This window comes from Dendrobates tinctorius, unplaced genomic scaffold, assembly GCF_039654945.1.
Source record: "Dendrobates tinctorius isolate UK_male_01 unplaced genomic scaffold, ASM3965494v1 ptg000241l, whole genome shotgun sequence".
Taxonomy (NCBI): Eukaryota; Metazoa; Chordata; class Amphibia; order Anura; family Dendrobatidae; genus Dendrobates; species Dendrobates tinctorius.
Genome location: NW_027361908.1, coordinates 23,408,441 through 23,427,875, shown reverse-complemented (window position 1 = coordinate 23,427,875; position 19,435 = coordinate 23,408,441). Strand labels below are relative to the sequence as shown.

At 42.4% G+C, this 19,435-nt stretch overlaps 1 protein-coding gene across 1 annotated transcript in view; it reads right to left on the bottom strand.

Annotated features, from left to right (window-relative positions):
• Positions 1-19,435, bottom strand: part of NTS (neurotensin) — a 46,010-nt gene that overhangs the window by 3,741 nt on the left and 22,834 nt on the right. The window contains exon 3 of the mRNA XM_073556996.1: positions 809-1,033. Within this exon, the coding sequence (XP_073413097.1) occupies positions 809-1,033 (225 nt within the window). The remainder of the gene's footprint in view (positions 1-808; positions 1,034-19,435) is intronic.

Sequence of the window (19,435 nt, the reverse complement as noted above, 5' to 3'; positions counted from 1 at the left end):
TGCCCTCATTGATACCGTAACTTAGATATTCCACCCTCTGCTCTCTTATTTGCTTTGTACATCTTCCTCCATATCCCTGTTGCTATCTCTAATTCACAAGGGTCCCTTCACAAGTCCGTGATTACAGTCCGCGTGGCATCCGGTATTTTCAGTTACCTATTATAACCTATGCTTCTATATTACATGGACCATGTGCCTGTGCAAAACAAACAGAGACATGTTCATTTTTTATGGCAGCACAGATGACAAGAGCCTATACGAGTCAGTGTGCCATCCGTGTGCTGTGCATGTCCTGTATGTGTTTAATATTGCCATCGATAGGGGAAGCTCTGTAATTTAGTTACTACTTTTACCATACCAGAGAAACACTAATGGCAAACATGGATAAATGGATGAAAAAACGGATGACATACTGATGAAACACTGCGTCCTGATGGAGAACTCTGATGACACCGGTACTATTTTTTCACGTATGCGTTTTATACTGATGTGTGACAGAGACCTAGCATTGAGAGAAGGGAATGGGAGAACAGAGAGACGACAAAGCCTGAAACAGTGTTCAATCTATGTCAGATTCAGCATAACAATCAGCTATGTGAAGAAGTTACACATGCTCTACAGCAACAAAATAGCAATTTTTAAGTAGATGATTTAGAACAATGTATTTTTCATTTCAGAAACAAATAAACTATAAAAGTTATCAGCACTAAACTATTATTTTTTTTTAAGTTTCTCTTAACTTGTAGGTTACTTAGTATAATAACCTGAAATAGAAACATTGTAATTAAACAGTTTGTTTGCATCCTACCTCTGAATGCTGAAAAACCATGCTTTGGCAAATTTTCTGCAGTTGAATTGCTGTTAACATGGCTTCCAAGTTAAAACCATCCAATGAAGTTGGATTTTGTTTTCTGACCATGAGCTCTTCTTCTCCATTCTCCCCTGCTTCCTCCGTTTGGGTGTTGAAATTGTTTACAAGTTTGCATACATTGAGAAGAGTCATTTTCCAGTATGGAAGCCTTGCTTTATTCACCTAAAGTTAAATATTATATAAACATATAATCAGATTTTTTTTGCATTATTATACATGGCACATACCTTATACCAAGTTTCTTTATTACAGTATTGGCAATAATGTATTTTTTTTTTAAGAAAAATGGGCCAGACAAAAGTATTGGCACCCTCAGCCTAATACTTGGGTGCACAACCTTTAGCCAAAATAACTGCGACCAACCGCTTCCGGTAACCATCAATAAGTTTCTTACAATGCTCTGCTGGAATTTTAGACTATTCTTCTTTGGCAAACTGCTCCAGGTCCCTGATATTTGAAGGGTGCCTTCTCCAAACTGCCATTTTTAGATCTCTCCACAGGTGTTCTATGGGATTCAGGTCTGGACTCATTGCTGGCCACCTTAGAAGTCTCCAGTGCTTTCTCTCAAACCATTTTCTAGTGCTTTTTGAAGTGTGCTTTGGGCCATTGTCCTGCTGGAAGACCCATGACCTCTGAGGGAGACCCAGCTTTCTCACATTGGGCCCTACATTATGCTGCAAAATTTGTTGATAGTCTTCAGACTTCATAATGCCATGCACACGGTCAAGCAGCCCAGTGCAAGAGGCAGCAAAGCAACCCCAAAACATCAGGGAACCTCCGCCATGTTTGACTGTAGGGACGGTGTTCTTTTCTTTGAATGCCTCTTTTTTCTCCTGTAAACTCTATGTTGATGCCTTTACCCAAAAAGCTCTACTTTTGTCTCATCTGACCAGAGAACATTCTTCCAAAATGTTTTAGGCTTTTTCAGGTCAGTTTTGGCAAACTCCAGCCTGGCTTTTTTATGTCTCGGCGTAAGAAGTGGGGTCTTCCTGGGTCTCCTACCATACAGTCCCTTTTCATTCAGATGCCGACGGATAGTATGGGTTGACACTGTCGTACCCTCGGACTGCAGGGCAGCTTGAACTTGTTTGGATGTTAGTCGAGGTTCTTTATCCAACATCCGCACAATCTTGAGTTGAAATCTCTTGTCAATTTTTCTTTTCCGTCCTCATCTAGGGAGGTTAGCCACAGTGCCATGGGCTTTAAACTTCTTGATGACACTGCGCACGGTAGACACAGGAACATTCAGGTCTTTGGAGATGGACTTGTAGCCTTGAGATTGCTCATGCTTCCTCACAATTTGATTTCTCAAGTCCTCAGACAGTTCTTTGGTCTTCTTTCTTTTCTCCATGCTCAATGTGGTACACACAAGGACACAGGACAGAGGTTGAGTCAACTTTAATCCATGTCAACTGGCTGCAATTGTGATTTAATTATTGCCAACACCTGTTAGGTGCCACAGGTAAGTTACTGGTGCTGTTAATTACACAAATTAGAGAAGCAACACATGATTTTTCGAACAGTGCCAATACTTTTGTCCACCCTCTTTTTTATGATTGGTGTGGAATTATATCCAATTTGGCTTTAGGACAATTATTTTTGTGTTTTTTGCATTAAAGACAAATTAAATGAAGATAATAATACCAAAGAATTTGTGTTTGCAATAATTTTCAGGAAGAAACTGAGTATTATCTGACAGAATTGCAGGGGTGTCAATACTTTTGGCCACAATTGTATCTCTATATATAAAAATGAATGTGTGTGTGTGTGTGTGTGTGTGTATCACCAATCAATCAAGAAGCATCTCTCATTTCACCAGAGCTGGTTAAAAGTAGCTGAGCTGTGATTGGTTGCTATGACCAACAGTTTTCCCCCTTGACAACACCTCAGCAGACACTGACATGGTGGGAGAAATATAGCATCCCTGGAAACATAAGCTCCCAGCCATTGCCTGCCCCCCTGAAAGGAGCAGAGATCACATGACAGAAATGAATCCCCTCTCCCATGCCTATATCCCCATCACACATCCTCCATGCCATAGGCACATCTTCCCTCTTAAAGTGATCATTGGTATGGAAGTCAGAGCAAATCCATCCAGCGCTTTGGTACTGACCCCAGGCCTTTCATATAGGGGATCTCCAGTATGGATGTCAGGGCAAATCCATCCAGTGCTTTAATTCTGACCCCAGGCCTCTCTTAAAGGGATCCTTGGTATGGAAGTCAGGGCAATTGCCTTTAAATGCTCTGGTACTGACCCCAGACTCTCTTAAAGGGATCCCCAGTATGGAACTTAGGGCAAATCCACTCAGCGCTCTGGTTCTGACCCAAGTCCCCTCTTAAAGGGATCCTCAGTACGGAAGTGAGGGAAAATCCACTCTGCGCTTTGGTACTGACCCCAGGCCTCTCTTAAAGGGATCTCCGGTATGGAAGTTAGGGTAAATCCCTCAGCGCTCTGATTCTCACCTCAGGCTTCTATTAAAGGGATCATTGGTATGGAAGTCAGGGAAAATCCACTCAGCGCTCTGGCTCTGACGCCAGGCCTCTCTTAAAGGGATCCCCAGTGTGGAAGTTAGGACCGTTCCACTCAGCACTCTGGTTCTGACTCCAGGCTGATGGGATGATGTGGGATATTAGTGGTAGTTGTCCTGTGGCTCTGGCTGATGGGATGATGTTGGATATTATGGGTAGTAGTCCGGTAGCTCTGGCTGACAGGATGATGTGGGATATTAGTGGTAGTAGTCTGGTGGCTCTGGCTGACGGGATGATGTGGGATATTATGGGTAGTAGTCCGGTAGCTCTGGCTGACGGGATGATGTGGGATATTAGTGGTAGTAGTCCGGTGGCTCTGGCTGATGGGACGATGTGGGATATTATGGGTAGTAGTCCGGTAGCTCTGGCTGACAGGATGTTGTGGGATGTTAGTGGTAGTTGTCCGGTGGCTCGGGCTGATGGGATGATGTGGGATATTAGGGGTAGTAGTCCAGTGGCTCTGGCTGACGGGATGATGTGGGATATTATGGGTAGTAGTCCGGTAGCTCTGGCTGACGAGATGATGTGGGATATTAAAATGAATGTGGCTATGCGGAATGGGCGGGGCTCTACACTCAGTTTTATATTTTTATATATATATATAGATATAATTATTATAATTTGCTATAACTAACCGCAGTTAGTTACTATGCCCGGGCAGCGCCAGGCTCTTCAGCTAGTATATATACTGTATATACACTGCTCAAAAAGAAAAAAAACACTTAAACAACAGAATATAGATCCAAGTAAATCAATCGTCTGTGAAATTAAACTGTCCACTTAGGAAGCAACACTGATTGATAATCAATTTTACATGTTGTTGTACAAATGGAATAGATAACAGATGGAAATTATTGGCAATTATCAAGATACCCTCAATAAAGGAGTGGTTCTGCAGGTGGGGACCACAGACCACATCTCAGTACCAATGCTTTCTGGCTGATGTTTTGTTCACTTTTGAATGTTGGTTGTGCTTTCACACTTGTGGTAGCATGAGACGGACTCTAAAACCCACACAAGTGGCTCAGGTATTGCAGCTCATCCATGATGGCACATCAATGCGAGCTGTGGCAAGAAGGTTTGTTGTGTCTGTCAGCATAGTGTCCAGAGGCTGAAGGCACTACCAGCAGACAGGCCAGTACACCAGGAGACATGGAGGGGGCCATAGGAGGGCAACATCCCAACAGCAGGACCGCTACCTCAGCCTTTGTGCAAGGAGGAACAGGAGGAGCACTGCCAGAGCCCTGCAAAACGACCTCCAGCAAGCCACAAATATGCATGTGTCTGTACAAACAATTAGAAACCAACTTGGTGAGGATGGTCTGAGTGCCTGACGTCCACAGATGGGGGTTGTCTTTATTCAGCTCAAGTATTTTTTTCTGTGTGTATGTGTTATTTTTTATTATTATTATTATTATTATTATTATTATTATTATTATTATTATTATTATTATTATTATGTATTATTATTAATGTGTTACTATTGGGGGTGTCTAATATAATTGGGGTATCTAATAGACACATTTCCTTTACTAACCCCAGGAGTTAATGGCAGCTGTGATTTTTGACAAGTCACAGCTGTCATCAACCCCAGCTGTCATTACTCTGATTGCCACCTCACCAGGGAAATCGGGAAGAGACGGACAAAGCATCAGAATTGGTGCAATTATTGTGGTGCACCAATTCCAGGACGGCTGCTGACTTACATTTTTAGGCTGGTAAGGGCCCAATAGCTAGGCACCCTACCAGCCTGATAATATCAGCCTGCAGCTGTCTGCTTTACCTTGACTGGTTATCAAAAATAATACCATCATTTTCTAAAATTATTTATTTATTAAAACCAGGCTAAAAAGACCCATGTAAATGCACTTACAACACAATAAAATCAATCTTATATACAGATATAGATAGACAATAAATACAGTGGGTATGGAATTTATTCAGATCCCTTAAAATTTTTCACTCTTTGTTTCATTGCAGCCATTTGGTAGCTAGTACAGCCAAGATCAGAATCTGAGCATGCGCCGCCCCCAGTGGCCATTTTCCTGGAGGTCACCACATCACAACTGATTCAGACCTCAGCAACGAGATCTCATCCCTAGATCTCGGGAGACAAGATCTCGGGACGAGATATCGTTGCCGAGATCTCAATCTGAGCATGCGCCGCCCCCTACAGCCATTTTCCCGAATTCCACCGCATCGCAGCAATGGATTTGTGGGTGCCTCTGGACTTTCACAAAATGCCGGTGAAGCACCACCACACCACAGAGCACCACCGTCATACCTCTGCCAAACCTGTCACAAAATGCTGGCGGTGCTGCACCACAGAGCACCACCACTGCACCTATCGCAAAATGCTAGCATAGCCCCCAGCACCACTGCTGCACTAGCCTGGCATAGGATTTCCCGGAGGCCACTGCACCAGCCTGGACCACCAAACAACCTCTGTGACCACGCTCCCCTCTGACCACTCCTCCACCTGTGCTGATCAGCCCCCTGGTAAGCTGAATTCAGACTGTAAGACAAACTCCAATTTGACACATTATTATTTTTTTCCCTATTTTCCTTCTGAAACTTTAGGGTGCGTTTTATGGTCCGGTGCTTCTTATAGTCCGAAAAATATGGTAAGTTGTGTGATCATGTTTGGTTAGGAGCCTACTGCCTTCCCATCCCACTGTGACATGATCAGAGTGCTGACAATTCCCATGACAGCTGCAGGCTTGTTAAAGTACCCAGTTGCTGCCATCTTAATGCTCTTGTGAAGCTAAGCCACAGGCTTGTTTTCACAGGAAGCCATTTTTTTAAAGGAAGAAAACAATTTCCTAAAATGCACATAATAAAAAGTTTGAATGACCTATATGTTCATGTAATGTTTGTGTGTGTGTGTGTGTATATATATATATATATATATATGTATATATATATATATATACATATATATATATATCAAAGCAACCTGGGCTTCCATAACACCTCAGCAGTGCCAAAGGCTGATCGCCTCCATGCCATGCAGCATTGATGTAGTAATTGATGCCAAAGGATCCCCGACCAAGTATTGAGTGCATTTACTGAGTATACACTTCATTAGGCCAACATTTTAGATTTTAAAATCTTTTTTCAGGCTGGTGTTATAAAGTATTTTAATTTACTGAGATAATGATTATATATATATAGACGCTCCGGATTATAAGATGCACCCCAAATTTTGAGGAGAAAAATAGGAAAAAACTTTTTTTTAATAAAATGGTGGTGCTTCTTATAATCCAGGCGTCTTATTGCTTACCGGGGGGTGGTGGAAAGTGGAGTCCCAGGGTTGCTGCTGGAAGAGGCAGTAGTGGAACGCTGCTGCTAGGATGAGGGGGTGTTTTCATGTGCGGGTATCCGATGCTGCCGCTGTGCTATGTCCCCAGTGTTGCCGGGTATTGTCACCGCGCTCTGTACCGGGTGCTGCCGCCGCGCTCTGTACCTGGTGCTGCTGCCCGCTCTGTCCCCTGGTGCTGCCGATGCTGCTGCCGCGTTGTCCCCCGGTGCTGCCGCCGCGCTCTGTACCTGGTGCTGCTGCCTGCTCGTCCTCTCATCTCCCGAGATTTCAGTGCCAAGATCTCCATCTGCCATAGCGCGGTGGCCATTTTCCCGGAAGCAATCCACCGCACAGGGCAAGCAAGCATGGATGGAACGGCGAGCCCCCCACGCAGCACGGGACAGAGCGCGGCGGCAGCAAGCACTGGACACCCGCGATGGCGGCACAAATAAGGTATATCCGCATTGGAAAACGCACCCCTATTTTCCCCCCAAATTTGGGGGAAAAAAGTGCGTCTTACAAAGTGAAAAATACAGTGAGGAGGAGACTAGTAGAAGTGCTACTGCAGAGCGAAACGTGTAGACTAGTAGAAGCGCTACTGCAGCGCGACACGGCTGTCGTCATTTCCACTCCCACTCCCATCCTCCCTATGCCGATGTTTTAAAGTATTGGAATAAAGAAGATTTTAACCGGTGAGTGCCATCCGTTTTCTTTTTTGGTGTAGCCGCTGTGACTAATTGCTTTGGAGTGACACCCCGGTTTATGAAGCTCTTCCCATAGTACGCATATTTGCAGTACCAGCTTACACAGCTATTTGTGCAATGAATGAGCTTTCCATCTGTGCGAATTAATACTTTGTTGGAGAAAAATACAGTAAGTCATAGTCAAAAACAAATGCGTTTCAAAGCAAAAACGTGCATTTTAATAATTAAGACGCACGTTTTTGCGTTGAAACACGTTTGTTTTTAATGTCTGGACTATGACTTAATTGTTTTTATGCAATTGTACGTTATGGAATAAAAGAAAATGGATTTTATGGACTTACAGCGTTGGACTTATTTTTTCTAAGCTCTGAAAACTTGCCGCACAGCAGGATCCGCGCGTTCCAGGAGGGGGTGAGCAGACACTAAACTTTTTTGTAAATCACAAGAACCTGTGGTACAGAGCGCACCCCGAGGGGGAGCTACTGAATTGTGGGCTGGAGCTATAGTGATGGGCCCACTGCACCTGAGAATGCTGCCCTTGGTGTGTGAGTGGGGGGGAGAATAAGCAGTTATGAGAGCCCCCTAACACACTGGGGCTTCTGCATTATATTTATACATACTGTAGCTAACCTCAATTTTCTGATCTGGGTGACGGGAATACATTGGAAAGTGATGGAAGAGTTATACAGTACAGTGATTGGGACATTGCTGGATTAATACCTATACATTGAAACCAAATTCATTTTGGTGACAAAATACACCATTTTAGAGAAGTACAGGAGAAGCAGAACTACAACTACAACCCCCATCTTACCTACCCCTTCTCCCCACTAGTGAAGTACTGCATAGGACTCTTCCATGCTCTGCACAAGCCATATACCAACAAAATATATATCTAGTGGTCACAAAGTTACCAAAATTACGGTCAGACTCATATTAAAATCTTTAGTTTACACCTGAATACTATACAGTATAACCTTTATAACTACATCACTGTCATCTTTTGTTCAAGGGAGAATATTGCAGCTTCTTTTCACTTAGGCCTCTTTCACACATCAGTTTTTTGCCTTCAGGCGCGACCCGGCTTTTTTTGGAAAAAACGGATCCGGCAAAATGCAATGCCGGATCCGGTTTTTCCCCATTGACTTGCATTAGCGCCGGATCGAGCCGGATGGCATTGCGTTTCATCCGCTTTTTGCCGGATCCGGCAACTTGTCTCATTCCGGCGTCTTGAAAAAACGTCTACTGTAACGTTTTTTGTCTCCGGCGAAAAAGCCGGAAGCGCCGGATCCGGCGCTTCCAGCTTTTTGCTACAATGAAAGTCTATGGGCGCCGGAATGCGCTGGATCCAGAAAAAGACGGATCCAGCCACCGGATCCGGTTTTTTTAAGTCTGCGCATGCTCAGATCCAATTGGCCAGCCTCCAGGAACAGAGACGGATCCAGCAAAAAAACGGATCCGTTTCTACAGTTCTCCAAAATTTATGCCGGATCCGTTTTTTCTAAAAAAAGCCGGATCATGCCTGACGGCAAAAAACTGATGTGTGAAAGTAGCCTTAGATAGTAGTAATTACTGCATTTCCAAACCTTGCTATTTCTATGTGAAACTCAGGAATTTACCTAAGTGTCACACTGAATGACACCACTAACCCACGATGACAATCTAACAGAAATGTACATATAAACACCCTTCTATGAAGTGGTGATTCTTCCTGACGCGTGCTCACAATAAAAGCTGGTCAAATTTAGCAAAGAACGCACAAAAGAGTCCTCTGAAAATTCCGCTTCTCATAAACAAGGCAAACTAGACACATTTTTAAGGAAAAAACTTTTTACCCCTCAATCACCTTCCAAAAAATCATCTTGCCACTCCCTTGATACAGCACCAATAGGGGAATCTGAATCCAGCAACAACTCCGAAAGTGAATCACTATCCACAGACTCCACTCCTTTCTCCTGGTCCTTTCTTAAAAAATCTATGAAACCTTTACTGTAAGAACTCTATAGCCTGATTTTGGATCTAAAACAAGTTGTAGTCGAATCCCATGAGATTTCAAAGATGGACCTTATGTTCTTCTCAAACAACCTAAGAGAACAAGTGATCTATCACCAACATCAGCTCTTATCTTATCTATTCTATTGCATTTTTTCTGTGCTATGTTGTGCATATATATGTGATTCTTCAGATGTTGTATTAGTCAATGCCTGATGAAGAGACCTGAGTAGTCTTGAAAGCTTGCAATGTGTTACCATCTTTTCAGTTAGCCATTAAAAGGTATCATCCACTGTGGACTCTCAATTCTGTATATTTTTCTATCTACTAGCTAACACGGTACAAAGATATACATCTTTCCTGTATCAACATCAGCTCAACACTGCCATTCTGGTTCTGTAAGATCAGGAAAACACAGATGTAAGAACATCAGACTTAAAGGAATTCCTTAATCCTTTGCTACAGAATCTCTAGAAAAAGTAATCAAAAATTGTTTTGTCTCCATCTTAGGGACTGAACGAGTTGAAAAAATAGCAATTAGACAATTTGAAGAGCTCTAAAATCTAAACAGAAGCTTTTTATCCCTAAACATGATCTGAAATGCAGTGTACTAAGTTTTCTAGATACCTCAGTTGTCCTTGCTGGATCAAGAGAATAATCCACTCTTATGATAATACTCCTATTCAAATATTCCAAGATATTGTACCCTCCATTTTGGCCAAAAGAAGGAAAATTAAACTACTCCTGGACATCTTAAGAGCCAACAAACTTAGCTACAGGTGGCTATTCGTATTTGGTCTAGTAGTAATAAAAGATGAGAGACAAAAAATACATACCCCAGAAGACCTTCAAAAAGTTTGGGGTACCCAATAAATCTTCCTAGTTGAAGACTCTTCCTAGATACTACTATATGCTGGATTTGATTTCCCTCAGCTACTGAAAACAGAAAACCTCTTCTCCCAAGGCCAGGAATCAAGTGTCAAGACACCCATCTCCATGAAGACAAAGAAAAAATCCCTTTCAAGCTGATGGACCTTTGACACAAGAGTCTGAGGCTCACTACCTTTTATTTCCCTCATTACTCCCTTTCATTGACTATCCCCTCTGCAAGTCATTGGACTTAAACCACCCCTTCTACTTTCCATACCCTAACCATTTTATTAGAAGCCATGTCAATATCTTGCTTACTACCGTTTCACTTTTAGGGTTACAAGAAGATTCACCACTTGGACTATCTTATTGGCTTCCAAGGGATGCTATGCCCTCCTGATGCAGATAGTATCTCTTTTGTTAATATGTATATGTTCTTATGTAGTTTAGGTACAAAGCTAGTCCATCAAACATGCATGTCTTCGATCCTAATGGCTGAATTGACTTCTTCTAACTCTGTTATATTGGCTTCATTTAACGTGAATGGCATTAACTCTCTGCTAAGCGTAACAAGATAATGACACTTTTACGAAAAAAGAAAACAAAAATTGCTTTTTTACAAGAATCTCATTTTTAAAAAGGCAGCATTCCTGATCTATCTCATTGCATATTTCCAATTTGGCTTAATAGTAGTTGCTCCTTCTCTAAAGGAGTGAGTATTGTTCTCTGTAAAGGCCTGCCTTTCACGTTGAATTACACCCTCTCGGATCCAGATCGTAGATCCATTTTTTGTAAAATGTTATATAGCTACCACTCACCTAACATTATGCAACATATATGCCACAAATCACGGACAAATTACATGGATAACTAAAACACTAGATACTATAGCCCTTTTCAGTGAGGGACTCCTCATCATGAGTGGAGATCTTAACATCCCTTTCAACCCATTTTTACATACTGCTACTGGTCAGACAGCCCTTTCCCAGAAACCAATAAAGAAAATTCACTCATCATTAAACTCTCTCCATTTAACAGATCCTTTGAGACTTCACATCCCAACATTGACTCATAACAACTATCGCAGGTTGGATTACCTATTCATTCAAAACAGCCACCCACTTATCAGATCCACTTCTATAGGATTGAAAACACTTTCAGACCATGTTCCGATCTTCCTAGAGCTGATCATCACCATGCTACCAAGCTCAAACTTGACCTAGAAGTTAAATTAGATCATAGAAGACAACTATAAAAATATCACTAAATTATCCAATACTTTACTTTTATATTTCAAGGAAAACTTAACATCAGGACCCCAATCCAAGTAATCTGGGAAGCCTATAAATCTTCATTAAAAGGTGAATCAATTGCTTTAGGTTCCCACCAGAAAAAAGAAAAAGACAAAGAAATGGTCTCTATCTTATCTCAAATAAATGGCCTAGAAAACATTCATAAAAGGTCAGTAGTGAAAAATGTGCAGTCTAACCTCTCTCAATTGAGAAATTAACTTATCCACTTAACGACCACTGATACACCTTTTAACGACTGCCGTTAAGGGTACTTAAACCACCATGCCGTTAATTCATGGCGCTGTGGAAAAAGTAATTAGCGCCCACCAGTGTCAGATTTTTTCTGGGGTCTTGACCTGGGTCGCCCTCCCAGGGCTGTGGGGTACTCTGTACTGGGCCGGTATCAGTGGGATGTGTCACAGCAGCGGCGACCCCGACCGTGGCCGTGGGCGCCCAAGTAATAGGAAGATGTGAATGGTGAAATGTAGTTAATGGAATAGTTTGTGACGCCACCTGTGGTGTTCGGCAAGAGGGGTGTTAAGCCGACGCTGCAGACAGATCCTCCAGGACAGATGGTGCGGTGCAGCAATGATGTTATAGTCCTCCACAGGCAGAGCTGTTGTCCCAGGGCAGGATAAGTGAAGAGACACTTAGATGGTGTAGTGTTTGGCACAGGGGATGTAGCAGTGCCAGGCGGATGGGCGCAGGAAGGAATGGAGGACACCAGGGCTTGTAGTTCCAAAGCTTTACTCACAGTCTGTAGTGCCCACTTCTGTGCCGTGTCCTCCGGGTCAGGGACTCAGTCAACCTCCAGGCAAGATGGAATGCTCCCTTCCAACACTCCGCCAACTTATGTGCCTTTTCTGAATGTCTCCTCTATAGCGCCTTTAAGTGTGAAGAACTCCTAGTACTGAGTTACACTGGAGTTCCTCCTGACAGATGTTCCCAAGAACTCTACTTGTACGGCAGACAGCTGTAGCCTGCTTCAGGGACTCTCTACTCCTGAGTCCCGGCTCTCTATCCGTGTTGCTGTTGTGCCCCCCAAGCCTTAGATGGGAGTAGTGCATTTACAGCCCACTACTCCACCGGTGTCTGCTGCAGAACCATTTGTGTCCATACAACCTCGGGGACCGGGCCCCAGCCTTGCGCTTAGAACTTCTAGGCAGGGTTCTTCCTCTAACCCACGTCCTCTCTGTTCCCTTTTACTTCTACGTTCCGTTCTTGTGTTTCCCTCCTATGGAAGCTCAGTCTTCAGTTCAATGTCTTTCTCCTTCTTTCCTTTCCCATGCCAGCTGGTTCAGATCACTGAGGCAGCTGCAGCACTCCTTCCTCCATTCCTCTTCCAGGGATCCCCACTCCTCTCCGAGTGGCTTCCTCTCTCAGACTCTCCATCTGACTGACTGACCTCTAATCCTAAAACCTTCCCGCTCTTTTATGTGTATTCTCAACTCCACCCACCTCCCAGCACATTTAGTGTTCCAAGCAGGGAACCACCAAAGGTGCTCTGCTTCTCTCTAAGCAAGGAGCCGCAATGTGGTTTTGCTGAACTACTCTATTGTGTGGGGTGCGAGTGTTGGAGCATGGTCAGGAGCCTCCAACTTACCTGGATGGTGGGGCACCACACCTTAGGAGAAGGTGCAGTACCTCTGTGGCGACTGAGCCTCAGGGGCGCCACAGACCCCTTTTGCGATCGCCGTTATTAACCCTATAATGGCGATCGCAAAAAAAGCTGCAATTTTGCATTTAATTTCTCTCTCCTCTGATGTGATCGCACATCAGAGGAGAGAGAAATAGGGTCCCCGATCCCCCTGATACCTCCCGGTGGTCCTCGAGGTCCCCGGGCCCTCGTGCCTCCTCCAGTGGGTGCCGCCATCTTGGTCCCGGAAGACTAGCCAGTGCGCCCCTCGAATCTGCCAGCCAGCAGATTCCATTCATTCATTTTGATCACTGTGATAAATTCTATCATAGTGATCAAAATAAAAAAAATAGTAAACCCCCCCCCGCTTATCACCCCCTTATATAAATAAATATAATGAAATACAGAAAATATATTCATTTTCAATTTTCCATTAGGGTTAGGGTTAGAATTAGGGTTAGAATTAGAATGTAAGTCCACAAGGACAGGGTCCTCTCCCCTTTGCACCAGTCTGTCATTGTAAATTTGTTTACTATTAACGATATCTATACCCTTGTATGTAACCCTCCTTCTCATGTACAGCACCGTGGAATTAGTGGTGCTATGTAAATAAATAATAATAACAATAATAATTAGGGTTAGGGTTAGAATTAGGGTTAGGGTTAGAATTAGGGTTAGGGTTGGAATTAGGATTAGGGTTAGGAATTAGCATTAGGGTAAGGGTTGAGATTAGGGTTAGGGTTGGTATTAGGGTTAGGGGTGTGTTGGGGTTAGGGTTGGAGCAAGAATTGAGGGGTTTCCACTATTTACCAACTTTCAGGGTCTAATATCTCATGTTACCCTTGTGAAAATAAAAAATTGGGAGCTAAAAAATCACTTTTGTGGAAAAAAAAAGATTTTTCATTTTCACGGCTATGCGTTATAAACTTCTGTGAAGCACTTGGGGGTTCAAAGTGCCCACAACATATCTAGATAAGCTCCTTGGGGGGTCTAGTTTCCAAAATGGGGTCAGTTGTGGGGGGTTTCTACTATTTATGCACATAAGGGGCTCTGCAAACGTAACATGACGCCCGCAGAACACTCCACCAAAGTCTGCATTCCAAAATAGCGTTCCTTCCCTTCCGAGCTCTCCCATGTGCCCAAACAGTGGTTCCCCCCACATATGGGGTATTAGCGTACTCAGGATAAATTGCACAACAACTTTTGGGGTCAAATTTCTCCTGTTACCAATGGGAAAATAAAAAATAGTGGGATAAAAAAATCATTTTTGAGGAAAAAAATTATTTTTTATTTTCACAGCTCTGCATTATAAACTTATTTGAAGCACCTGGGGGTTCAAAGTGCTCACCACACATCTAGATAAGCACCTTGGGGGTTTAGTTTCAAAAATGGGGTCACTTGTGGGGGGTTTTCACTGTTTAGGCGCATCAGGGGCTCTCCAAATGCGACATGGCGTCCAATCTCAATTCCAGCCAATTCTGCATTGAAAAAGTCAAACGGTGCTCCTTCCCTTCTGAGCTCTGCCGTGCGCCCAAACAGTGGTTTACCCCCACATATGGGGTATGGGCGTACTCAGAACAAATTGCAGAGCAACTTTGGCATCTAATTTCTCCTGATACCCTTGTAAAAATAAAAATTTGGGGCCGAAAAGATCACTTTTGTGGAAAAAAATGATTTTTTATTTTCACGGCTCTATGTTATAAACTTCTGTGAAGCACTTGGGGCTTCAAAGTGCTCACCACACATATAGGTAAGCTCCTTGGGAGTTTAGTTTCCAAAATGGGGTCAATTTTTTGGGGTTTCCACTGTTTAGGCACATCTGGGGGCTCTCTGAACGCAGCAAGGCGTTCGATCTCAATTCCAGCCAATTCTGTGTTGAAAAAGTCAAATGGCGCTCCTTCCCTTGCGAGGTCTGCCATGCACCCAAAAAGTGGTTTACCCCCATATATGGGGTATCGGCGTATTCAGGAGAAATCGTACAACAAATTTTCTGGTTCATTTTCTCTTTTAACACTTGTGAAAATAAAAAAAATTGGTTCTGAATTAATTTTTTTGCAAAAAAAAAGTTTAATGTTAATTTTTTCCTTCCACATTGCTTCAGGTCCTGTGAAGCACGTAAAGGGTTAATAAACTTTTTGAATGTGGTTTTGAGCACCGTGAGGCGTCCAGTTTTTAGAATGGTGTCACTTTTGGGTATTTTCTGTCACGTACACCCCTCAAAGTGACTTCAAATGTGAGGTGGTCCCTAAAAAAATGGCTTTGTAAATTTTGTTGTAAAAATGAGAAATCGCTGGTCAACTTTTAACCCTTCTAACTTCCTAATAAAAAAAAATTTGCTTCCAAAATTGTGCTGATGTAAAGTAGACATGTGGAAAATGTTATTAAATAAGAAATTTGTCTGACATATCTCTCTGATTTAAGGGCATAAAAATCTAAAGTTGGAAAATTGCTAAATTTTCTAAATTTTCGCCATATTTCCATCTTTTTCATAAATAAACGCAAGTCATATCGAAGTAATTTTACCACAAGCATGAAGTATAATATGTTACGAAAAAATAGTCTCAGAATCACCGGGATCCATTAAAGCACTCCAGAGTTATAACCTTATAAAGTGACAGTGGTCAGAATTGTAAAAATTGGCCTGGTCATTAGCTGCAAAATGGCTCTGTCACTAAGGGGTTAAAGATATTTTCAATGTACAATCTGCCAACCTTTATCAAAGATGTAATAAAAACTTATATATACAGTAATAAAGGAAGTAAACTTACTTCCTCGCTACTGAAAAAATTCTCTGAAAGATCATTCATTAACCCCTTACCTACAATTGACGTAATATTCCGTCCATGTGACCATGGACCTAATTACCATGGACGGAATATTACGTCATCGCGATCAGCAGCGCCCACGTGGTGAGCGCCGCTGATCGCGGCCGAGTGTCAGCTAATTATCATAGCTGACACCCGGCACAATGTGTCAGGGGTGGTCATGGACCGCCCCCGACACGTTGACCCCTTGCACACCGCGATCATGTTTGATCACGGTGTGCAAGGGGTTAACGTGTCGGGGGTTAAAGGGAAGCATCGGCAGGGAGGGGGCTCCCTCCGTGCTTCCCTGAGCCCCCCACGGCAGCGCAATGTGCAGCGCTGCTGCGGGGGACTCCTTTCCTGCAGGTCCCCGGATCCAATATGGCGACGGGGACCTCCGGGGGCCTGCAGGAAGCTGGCTTCCTCAGTGTCTGCAAAGCGCAGGCATGAGGAAGCCTGTGCAGTGCCTGTGACAGATCGCTGATCTGTCACAGTGATCTGTGATGTGACAGATCAGCGACACTTTTTTTTTATTTTTTTTTTACTTTATTACAATGTCCCATGGGGGACATCACTGTCCTGTGACAGATCAGCGATCTGTCACAGGACAGTGATGTCCCCCATGGGACATTGTAATAAAGTAAAAAAAAAATAAAAAAAAAGTGTAAAAATAATTAAAAAAAAATCGCCAAATAAATAAAAAAAATATATATATATATTCCCCAATAAATTCATTTTTTGGAAATAAAAAAAAAAAAAACAATAAAAGTACACATATTTGGTATCGCCGCGTCCGTAATGACCCGCCCTATAAAACTGTCCCAATAGTTAACCCCTTAAGCGAACCCCTTAAAAAATAAAAATAAAAAACGAAGCAAAAAATAATGATTTATTATCATACCGCCGAACAAAAAGTGCAATAACGCGCGATCAAAAAGACGCATATAAATATCCATGGTACCGCTGAAAATGTCATCTTGTCCCGCAAAAAATGAGCCACCATACAGCATCATCAGCGAAAAAATAAAAAAGTTATAGCTCGCAGAATAAAGTGATGCAAAAATAATTATTTTTTTTATAAAATTGTTTTCATTGCATAAAAGCGCCAAAACATAAAAAAAGACCTAAATGAGGTATCGCTGTAACCGTACTGACCCGAAGAATAAAACCGCCTTATAAATTTTACCGCACCCGGAACGGCGTAAACGCACCACCCAAAAGAAATTCATGAAACGCTGGTTTTTGTAAATTCTGCGTCCCAAAAAACAAAATAAAAAGCGATCAAAAAAGTTACATGCTCGAACATGATACCAATAAAAGCGTCAACTCATCCCGCAAAAAATAAGACCTCACATGACTCGGTGGGTCAAAATATGGAAAAATTATAGCTCTCAATATGTGGTGATGCAAAAACTATTTTTACAATAAAAAGCGTCTTTTAGCGTGTGACAGCTGTCAAACATAAAAACCGCCATAAATAGTAAATCAAACCCCCCGTTATCACTCCCTTAGTTAGGGAAAAATAATAAAATTTAAAAAATGTATTTATTTCCATTTTCCCATTAGGGTTAGGGCTAGGGTTAGGGTTAGGGCTAGGGTTAGGGCTAGGGTTAGGGTTAGGGTTAGGGCTAGGGTTAGGGTTAGGGTTAGGGTTAGGGCTAGGGCTAGGGTTAGGGTTAGGGTTAGGGCTAGGGTTAGGGTTAGGGCTAGAATTGGGGGTTTCCACTATTTGCGCACATCAGGTGCTCTCCAAACGCAACATGGCATCTGATCTCAATTCCAGCCAATTCTGCGTTGAAAAAGTCAAATGGTGCTCCTTCCCTTCCAAGCCCTGCCATGCACCCAAACAGTGTTTTACCCCCTCATATGGGGTATCAGCCTAATCAGGACAATTTGCAAAACAACTTTTGGGGTCCTATTTCTCCTGTTGCCCTTAGGAAAATAAAAATTTTGGGGCAAAAATATCATTTTTGTGGAAAAAATTTTTTTTGTTATTTTCACGCCTGGGCGTTATAAATTTCTGTGAAGCACTTGGGGGTTCAAAGTTCTCACCACGCATCTAGATAAGTTCCTTGGGGGGTCTAGTTTCCAAAATGGGGTCATTTGTGGGGGGTTTCCACTGTTTTGGTACATCAGGGGCTTTCCAAACGTGACATGGTGTCTGATCTCAATTCCAGCCAAAAAAGTCAAATGGCGCTGCTTACCTTCCGAGCTCTGCCATGTGCCCAAATAGTCATTTACACCCACATATGGGGTATCAGTGTACTCAGGACAAATTGCACAATAACTTTTAGGGTCCTGTTACCCTTGGGAAAATAAAAATTGGGGGTGAAAAGATCATTTTGTGGAAAAAATATGATTTTTTAATTGTACCGCTGTGCATTATAAACTTCTGTGAAGCCCTTGTGGGTTCAAAGTTCTCACCATATATCTAGATAAGTTCCTTAGGGGGTCTAGTTTCAAAAATGGGGTCACTTGTGGGGGGTTTCCACTGTTTAGGTACATCAGGGGCTCTCCAAACGCGACATGGCGTCCGATCAGAATTCCAGCCAATTTTGCATTGAAAAAGTCAAACGGCGCTCCTTCCCTTCTGAGCTCTGCCATGCGCCGAAACAGTGGTTCCCCCCCACATATCAGGTATCAGCGTGCTCAGGACAAATTGCACAATAATTTTTGAAGTCCAATTTCTCCTGTTACACTTGGTAAAATAAAAAAAATTGAACCTGAAGTAATTTTTTTTGTGAAAAAAAGTTAAATGTTAATTTTTTTTAAATATTCAAAAAATTCCTGTGACGCACCTGAAGGGTTAATAAACTCCTTGAATGTGGTTTTAAGCAACTTAAGGGGTGCAGTTTTTAGAATGGTGTCACTTTTGGTTATTTTCTATCATATAGACCCCTCAAAGTGGCTTCAAATGTGATGTGGTCCGTAAAAATAAAATGGTGTTGCAAAAATGAGAGATCGCTGGTCAACTTTTAACCCTTATATCTTGCTAACAAATAAAAATTTTGGTTCCAAAATTGTGCTGATGTAAAGTAAACATGTGGCAAATGTTACTTATTAACTTTTTTGTGTGCCATATCTCTGTGATTTAAGGGCATAAAAATTCAAAGTTGGAAAATTGCGGAATTTTCAAAATTTTCGCCAAATTTCCGTTTTTCTCATAAATAAGCGCAAGTTATATGAATGAAATTTTACCACTAACATGAAGTACAATATGTCACGAGAAAACAATGTCAGAATCACCGGGATCCACGGAAGCGTTTCAGAGTTATGACCTCATAAAGGGACAGTGGTCAGAATTGTAAAAATTGGCCCGGTAGTTAACGTGCAAACCACCCTTGGTAGTGAAGGGGTTAAGCAAATTTTAACTGACAAAAAATTCAAGTTAACAAAATGGGAAGAAATCACAAGCTCCTTGAGCATAATTGAACCC